The sequence below is a fragment of the Muscardinus avellanarius genome (assembly GCF_963383645.1).
Source record: "Muscardinus avellanarius genome assembly, chromosome: 3".
Taxonomy (NCBI): domain Eukaryota; kingdom Metazoa; phylum Chordata; class Mammalia; order Rodentia; family Gliridae; genus Muscardinus; species Muscardinus avellanarius.
Window position 1 is genome coordinate 116,896,124 of NC_137788.1, and position 8,608 is coordinate 116,904,731.

The window sequence follows — 8,608 nt, forward strand, 5'->3', positions numbered from 1 at the left end:
GCGGGTTCGAGGCTGGCACGCAGTAACTTAGTGAGACCCTGTTTCAAAATAAAATATATAAATGACTGAGAGGGTAGCTCAGTGATAGAGCAGCCCTAGGTTCAATTCCCAGCACCACAAAAACAGATGGCAAAATCCTGGCTAGCCCATCAGAGTCTCCCCAGGCTGAGTAGTCCGGCCAAGACTCCTGAGCCAGTCACCGCAGGTGAGCCTCAAGCTAGATTCCACCAGGGACAGGTGAATTGAGAACTTCCCCACCAGTGAGGCCCCTGGGGCCGGTTAGATTTAAAGGCTGTGCAGAATTGCCCCCACATTTTTTAGGGGGAGGGGGACCAAAAGACAATTCTCTGAAAGGCGGTCAACCCTAGAGCACCCTAAATTCCCCCAGAGAAATTCAGGGTGTCAGAGAGCCCCTTCCCCGCCTCCGGGCTGCCTCTGTTGCAGACCCCTCCCTCCTCCACTGCTGTCCCAGAGCACTGCCACCGCAGCCACCGCTGCTTGCTGCAGACTTCCCTGGCTGCCTTTATTTATATATTTTGCACCAACGGGGTTGCTGCAGACTCATTCTTGCCTGATTTAAAAAGAGAGAGAGAGAGAGAGAGAGAGAGAGAGAGAGAGAGAGAGAGAGAGAGAGAGAGAGAGAGAGAGAGAGAAAGGGAAAAAAAGCCAGGAGAAATGCTTCCTGGCGCTTTTTTCTCCCTCAGTCTTGGTCTTGGCAGCCAGGACCACAGCAGTAGCAGCAGTAGCGGTGGCAGCGGCGACGGCCACGGCGGGGCGGGTGGGCAGCCCGGAGCGGGAGTGAGGCACACGGGCGGGAAGGGGGGTGCCGTGGCCCCAGGGGCAGCTTGCTCAATGGGACGGGTCCCCAGCCCTGGACAGATGCGGTCCCCAACCTGATGCTACCCTCTGGCTTCTCCGGTAAGTGCCCCCGCCCCCTGTCCCGAAGCCACAGCTGCCCTTTTCCTCAGAGACCCAGCCTGACCCGTGTCCCTGTGAGGGGCACCATGCCTCCTGGCCCCCCCAGGACTCCCACGGGGAGACTAAAAGGTCCCAGGTGCCCCCGGGGTGGGAAACTGAAAGGTCTCAGGTACCCCCGGGGAGGGGAGTCCAAGGAGACTCCCTCCTCCCTAGTGCTCCCTCCACATCTAAAAGCCCCCCCTCCGGCTTTCAGAAATCCCCCGCCCCAGGGGCCCCATCTCCACGCCTGCCCCAGTCAGATGCATTTAAGGAGGACATTTGTGTGCACACGCGGCTCTGGACTGCCGCTTAAGAGGCACCAAGAGCGCTCCCTATCCTTGGGAGGGGGTGCCCCGACCCCACCCCACTGAAGGCGAGAAAGAAGTGGCCTGGCCCCTCTCTCGTCCAGGAAAGTGGCTGGAAAACAGTCCTGTGCCGCGCGGAGCTAGGCCCGTTTGAAATGAGCTACCTTGTAAATAAAAGAGGTCGGTGGCCCGGGGGCAGGGTGGCAGGGTCCCCCGCAGACCCAGGCCCGGCAGGTCAGGTCAGGTCAGCAAGTCAGAGGATGCAGAGGAGGCTGGAAGGAGAGGGAGGGAGGAAAGGAAGCTGGCTTCCATGCATCACTGCACTTTTGCTGAACACAGGGCAAAAGGAATGAGCAGGAACCGCAGGGGCCCTGAGGAAGAGCTAGCTGTCAGGTGGACTTCCCAAAACAGGGACCGCGCGGGAGGCTGGCGTTCCTTTCCCGGGAGAACTCCTAGCTCGCCACAGAGACCCGTGAGGTTGGGCGAGGGGCTAGAGGAGCCGGGGTAGCTTCTGCCCCGGGGCTTTTCTTACTGCCCGGGGCTTTTCTTACTCCCGAGCCTGGAAGGGTTCCCTGCCCCTCGCTGCTCCCTGCCCCCACCCGCCCAGTGCTGGGGACCCAACTTGCTTCTTTTCTTTAGTCCTTGAAGTGACTCCGCACAGCCCCCAGAACCGTGTCAGAGGGTGGAGAGTCAAGAGGAAGGTAAAGCCGTCTCTGATACCCCCCTCCTGAGTTCCACATGGGGCGTGGAGCCGAAAGTGAGCCCCGTAGGACCCCGGGAGACGGAAGCCCTGAGGGATGGGGCCTGCAGCCAGGGAGAAGCCCAGAGTGTCCGCTGGCCAGCTCCCATCACGTTAGCATCCATCGTGGACTCCAGTGCTCCCCCTCCTTGGGGTCCCTGTCACGCTGAACAGGGTGGGCTGAAGGACCCCCGCCCGAGAGACCCCTTCTCCTCTCTCACCTCGGGCGCCCTTCAGTATCATCTTCCTGATATTGCCCAGGCCCCTGGGACCCAGAAACCCACTTGGTTTGCCCAGCGCCTGCTGTGCCAGCCAAGGGCTCCCTTCCCACCGCCCCAGCATCTGGCCAGATGCTGTCTCTCCTCCTGGATCTGTGTTTTTCCCCCATCGCAATCCGCATCCTGCCTATTGTTCAGGCAGCTCAAGCCACAGGGGGCGAGAGCTCTCCCTCAGGTTCACATGTGTATCCAAAACACCTTTAGAAAGCCGGTGTGGGCCAGGTGTGCAGATGCTCACTTATAATCCCAGTACCCGGGCATGGTGGCGCACGCTTGTCATCCCAGCATTTGGGAGGCCGAGACAGGAGGATCTCAGTTCTCAGCCAGCCTCAGCTACTTAGTGAGGCCCTCTGCAACTCAATAAGACCCTGTTTCAACATAAAGAATAAAAAAATAGGGCTGAGGGTGTAGCCTGGAGATAGAATGCCCCTGGGTTCCATTCCCGGTACTGAAAAAAAAAAAAAAAAAAAATCCCAGTACTTGGGAGGCTGAGACAACCTCAGCTGCTTAGTGAGGCCCTCTGCAACTTAGTGGAACCCTGTTACAAAGTAAAGAATAAAAAATAGGGCTGAGAGTATAGCTTGGATGTAGAATGCTTCTGGGTTCAATCCTCAGTACTGCAAAAAAAAAAAAAAAAGAAAGAAAGAAAGAAAGAAAGAAAGAAAGAAAGAAAGAAAAGAATAAAATAAGAAGTTGGGTGTGGTGGCACATGCCTGTAATCTTAGTACCTGGGAGACTGAGACAGGAGGATCAAAGGTTTGACTTAGCAAGATCCTTGTTTCAAAATAGTAAAAAAAAAAAAAAAAAATTTAAATAAAGCTGGGAGTGTAGTTCAGAGGTAAAATGCTCCTGGGTTCAATCCCCAGTACCAAAAATAAAAAATAAGCCCCCGTAAAGGAGGGTTATAAGAGAAGTCTAGAAGTGAAAACCAAGCAACAAAACTCAAAACCTGGGCGCCCTGAGGGCCCCTCACTCACCCGTCCCCATCTGAGGGGGGCAGGGGCCACCTTTGGGCCCTTATGAGGGACCCCCATCTTCCCTGTCAGCTGGCTCTGCACCCCCACGCGGTGCCATGGCTGACGCACAGAGAAACTGTCATCCACAGGGGCATTGTGGGGAGACTGGATCTTCGGGTCCAGGGCTTGGGGGAGGGCGGAGACTGGGACAGAGCCGAGCCTGCTGTCCCGGGCTTGGGGGGCTAGTTCTCTCCAATCAGCTCTCCTGAAACCTTAGCAAGGAAGGGTACCGACACCAACATGAGGGAACTGGGCAGGGACAGGGCTGGGGGAAGGCAGGCATCAGGGAGAAGGGGCCCGAGCTATGCCCGACCTCACAGACACCTGGAAAAACCTCCAACAGGGACACTCAGAGTTATTTTCCTTCTGCTCGCTGTTCCTTTGCCATAAAACTTTCCCCACAGAAATCAGGTTGACTAGGGTTCCACGCGCTCCTAATAGGAAGTACACGGCCTGTTATCCAGGGCTGGGAGGGGGAGGAAAGGAGAGATTCCCTGAAGAACGGCCCTGGGAAGCCCCAGGGGTGCCGTGTACCAGAAATCTTCCTGGTCCCGTGGCCTACTTGAAGACAGATAGACCGATTTCTGTCCCATCTAAGGAGGGCCAGACGAGTGCAAGGTCACCACCATCTGAAGCTAGCTGCTTTCCAAAAAGGGCCATGTCGTCGTCTCTTTCAGGACTCGGGAGGGGATGGATGCGGTCGCGGCCCCAAAGCCAGCCTGGCCCCCGTGGCGCCCACTTTTCCTCTTACTCCTCCTGCCTGGAGGGAGCGGCGGCAGCTGCCCAGCCTCGTGTGACTGTGCCTCCCAGCCCCGAGCCGTGCTCTGCGCCCACCGGCGACTGGATGCCATCCCTGGGGGGCTCCCGCTGGATACACAGCTCCTGGATCTGAGCGGAAATCGCCTGTGGGGGCTTCAGCGGGGGATGCTCTCCCGCCTGGGCCTGCTCCAGGAACTGGACCTCAGTAACAATCAGCTGTCCACGCTGGAGCCCGGGGCCTTCCACGGCCTACAAAGCCTGCTCACCCTGAGGCTGCAAGGCAATCGGCTACGCATCTTGGGGCCCGGGGTCTTCTCGGGGCTGTCTGCCCTCACCCTGCTGGACCTTCGCCTCAACCAGATCGTCCTCTTCCTGGATGGAGCTTTTGGTGACCTAGGCAGCCTGCAGCAGCTGGAGGTTGGGGACAACCACCTGGTGTTTGTGGCTCCGGGGGCTTTCGCAGGGCTGGCCAAGCTGAGCACCCTCACCCTGGAACGCTGTAACCTCAGCACCGTGCCTGGACTCGCCCTCGCCCGGCTCCCGGCACTCACAGCCCTGAGACTCCGGGAACTGGATATCGAGAGACTGCCGGCCGGGGCGCTGCGGGGGCTGGGGCAGCTGAAGGATCTGGAGATCCACCACTGGCCGGCTCTGGAGGCTCTGGACCCCGGGAGCCTGCTCGGCCTCAACCTCAGCAGCTTGGCCATCACTCGTTGCAACCTGAGCTCGGTGCCCTTCCAGGCACTGAACCACCTCAGCTTCCTCAGGGTCCTGGATCTGTCTCAGAATCCCATCTCCGCCATCCCAGCCCGAAGACTCAGCCCCCTGGTGAGGCTCCAGGAGCTGCGCCTGTCCGGGGCCTGCCTCACCACCATCGCCGCCCATGCCTTCCATGGTTTGACCGCCTTCCACCTGCTGGATGTGGCAGATAACTCCCTGGAGACGCTGGAGGAAACTGCGTTCCCCTCTCCGGATAAACTGGTCACCCTGAGACTGTCTGGCAACCCCCTGACCTGCGACTGCCGCCTCCTCTGGCTGCTCCGGCTCCGCCGCCATCTGGACTTTGGCACGTCCCCGCCTGCCTGCGCCGGGCCCCAGCATGTCCAAGGGAAGAACCTGAGGGAGTTTTCGGACATCCTGCCCCCCGGGCACTTTACTTGCAAACCAGCCCTGATCCGAAAGTCTGGGCCCCGGTGGGTGATTGCGGAGGAGGGCCGGCACGCCGTCTTCTCCTGCTCCGGAGACGGAGACCCGGCCCCCACTGTCTCCTGGATGCGGCCTCCGGGGGCTTGGCTGGGAAGGGCTGGGAGAGTTAGGGTGCTGGAGGACGGGACACTGGAGATCCGCTCGGTGCAGCTACGGGACAGGGGAGCCTATGTCTGCGTGGTCAGTAACGTAGCGGGGAACGACTCCCTAAGGACCTGGCTGGAAGTCATTCAACTGGAACCACCAAATGGTACTCTCTCTGACCCCAACATCACCATGCCCGGAATCCCAGGGCCTTTCCTTCTGGACAGCAGGGGGGTGGCGATGGTGCTGGCAGTGGGCTTCCTCCCCTTCCTCACCTCCGTGACCCTTTGCTTCGGCCTCATCGCCCTCTGGAGCAAGGGCAAAGGTCGGGTCAAACACCACATGACCTTTGACTTTGTGGCACCCCGGCCCTCAGGGGATAAGAACTCAGGGGGTAACCGGGTTACTGCCAAGCTCTTCTGATCTTTCCTTCCACAAGGGTGGGGCTCAGCCAGGTCCACTTCACACCCCAAAGGATGAAAGGTGATGCCAAGGCCGCTTGGACCAGAAACTCATCCCTCCGACACCTACCACCCACACAGTGACAGCAGCTGGCCTCCTGATAGAGACGCGACTGCCCCGGGCTTTTCCAGTCTGGCCATCTCCTCTCGGAGGGTCCCAGAGAGCGGCAGGCACAGACCCCATAGTCAGCCCCACCCGCCTGCACATACACAAAGCAAGAGACACACGCGCGGGTCTGCTAGTCTAGCCAGGAGCTTCCTTCACCAACCCTCCTATCCTTTAATAGCCGATACCGTTTGCCAGCCGCAGCCGGCCACAGCCTGTGGCGGGCTGGGGAGTGCCACTGGCTTCTGGGAGTCTGTCCTCACCTGGGCAGTCTCCTTTTTCTTTTCTGCTCCCCAGCTCTGGGGTGCAAGGACCTGGAGCCAAGGATGATGGGGCTGAGGATGCATGCTAGCTTGGGATGAGGAGGAGGACCAGGTGCACGGCGCAGTCCGCATGAGCCTCCGCCACCTTCCTCTGTCTGGTCATTAAACCTGCTGCCAAAAGGCCCTACATTCGCAGCCAAAATGAAACATGATCTCTGCAACTTTCTTATTTATTTATTAATTTATTTTGTGGTACTAGAGATGGAATACAGGGGCTTTCTACCTCCGGGCTACATCCCCAAACTATTTTATACTTTATTTGAAAACAGGGTCTCACTAAGTTGCAGAGAGCCTCACTAAGTAGCTGAGGCTGGCTTTGAACCTGTGCGATCCTCCTGTCTCAGCCTCTCAAGTGCTGGGATTACAAGCGTGCGCCACCACGCCCAGCTTGGAACTTTCTTCAGTCTGTTTTATCCCTTCTTGCCTCCCATTGATCCTGTATCCCAGTGGCTTGGCCTCTACCTCACCCAATCTGACCCGGAGTTTGGGGTTCAAGAGAGCCACCCCTCGTCCTGCCCCCTTCAGCCTCAAACTTTGCCCTTTTACTTTCTACCTCTGGGGCTGGAGAAGGAGAGCTTCTCCACTTCCAGGGGATACCTATGCAGAGATCCCAGCCCAGGACACACAGGTCCTCCTTCTCTCTCATTTCTAGACATTCCTATATCATGGGTCTCTATTTTCCTTGGGAGAAAACCAGAAGGGAAGTCACAGAAAATGACTAACAAAGCCGGTCGTGGTCGTGATGGCCCAGGCTTGTAATCCCAATACTTGAGAGGCTGAGACAGGAGGATCGCAGGTGTGGGGCCAGCCTCAGCAACTTAAGGAGACCCTGTTCCAAAAATAGTAAGTCAGGTGTGGGGACACAAGTGTGTGATCCCAGTACTTGGGAGGCCAGTACTTGAAGTACCTCCATACTTAGGAGGAATTACAGGTTGGAGACCAGCCTCAGCCACCTAGGGAGACCTTGTTTCAAAATTAAAAATAAAGCCGGGCGTGGTGGCACATGCTTGTAATCCCAGCATTCAGGAGGCTGAGACAGGAGGAACGCGGTTCACACACAGCCTCAGCTACTTAGTGAGGCCCTTTACAACTTAGTGAGACCCTGTTTCAAAGAATAAAAAACAGGGCAGGGGGTGTAGCTTGGAGTCGAATGCCCCTGGGTTCCATCCCCAGACCCATAAACAAACAAACAAATAAATAAATAAAATAGGGAAGGGGATGTAGCTCAGACGTAGAATGTCCTGGGCTCAATCCTCAGTATCACAATAAAATAAAAAATGTAGCCAGGCGTGGTGGCATATGCTTGTAATGCCAGCATTTGGGAGGCTGAGATCGGAGGATCACAGTTGGAGCACAGGCTCGGCTACTTAGTGAGGCCCTTTGCAACTCAGTGAGATCCTGTTTCAAAATAAAGAATAAAAAATAGGGCTGAGGGTGTAACTCGTAGGTAGAATGTCCCTGGGTTCCATCCCCAGTACCATAAAAATAAAAAATAAATAAAATATATAAAGGGCTAGAGCTGTAGCTCATAGGTAGAATGTCCCTAGGTTCCATCCCCTGGACCACAAAAATAAATATATAAAGGGCTAGAGCTGTAATGTAGCTCATAGGTAGAATGTCCCTGGGGTCAGTCTCCAGTAAAGAAAGAAAATGAAACAAAAGAAACTGCAGCTGTGGAAGGTGAGACCCCCCCAGAAGCCCGCAGGGGCTGGGCTTGGAGGAGCCCCCGGGTGTGGGGGGCCGAGGGAAGCGGGGAGCTGCGCTGCGGGCCCTGGCCGCCTGGCTGCTCTCCATGGCCCCCGCCGACCGCACGGGGCATGCTTCAGAGGATACAGCAGAGCCTCCCCAGAGTAGAGTCGCTGGGAGCCAGAGAGACAGGGCGGCAGCCTCGGCATCTTTGCCAGGGGAGGGGCGGGAGGAGGGCCTCGGAGCCGGCTAGTGGAGGATCGCTCCCTCTGCGGCAGCCTCTGCCCGCGCCCCGAGTTTCCCCAGGCATCCTGAGCGCCCCGCCCCGGCTGGCGTCCTTCTCAAACTGCCCTGCCCGACGAGGGCGGCCCCGGCCACTGAGGAAGCAGAGCTGGACCTCGGGCGAGCTCTCCAGTGGGCGGAGGCCAACTGAGAATCCAAGTTTGGGGAGAGAGGCTGCAGAAACGGACATTCTTGGGAGCCGGGTATCTCTGACCCCCCTGACCTCTCTTCCCGCGTTTGCACAACTCGGTGGGCATGCCAGCGAGCTCCCCGCAGTCTACGACACACCCTCCTTCCTCCCCACAGACCCGCATCCGCAGATTATTAGACTGGGGCCGGGCATCTGGATCCTGGCTCTCACCCCACGGCCCCTCTGCAATGCAGATTAGCGTGGAAGCAGGATGCT

The 8,608-nt window shown here is 57.7% G+C and overlaps 1 protein-coding gene across 1 annotated transcript; it reads left to right on the forward strand.

The window, feature by feature from the left end:
• Positions 1 to 859: 859 nt before the first annotated feature.
• On the forward strand, positions 860 to 5,767 carry LINGO4 (leucine rich repeat and Ig domain containing 4; the record flags this gene model as incomplete). Its single annotated transcript, XM_080693356.1, has 2 exons — positions 860 to 918; positions 3,973 to 5,767. The coding sequence occupies exon 2, from the start codon at positions 3,986 to 3,988 to the stop codon at positions 5,765 to 5,767; it is 1,782 nt and encodes a 593-aa protein (XP_080549482.1). The 5' UTR covers positions 860 to 918; positions 3,973 to 3,985.
• Between the last annotated feature and the right edge of the window lie 2,841 nt (positions 5,768 to 8,608).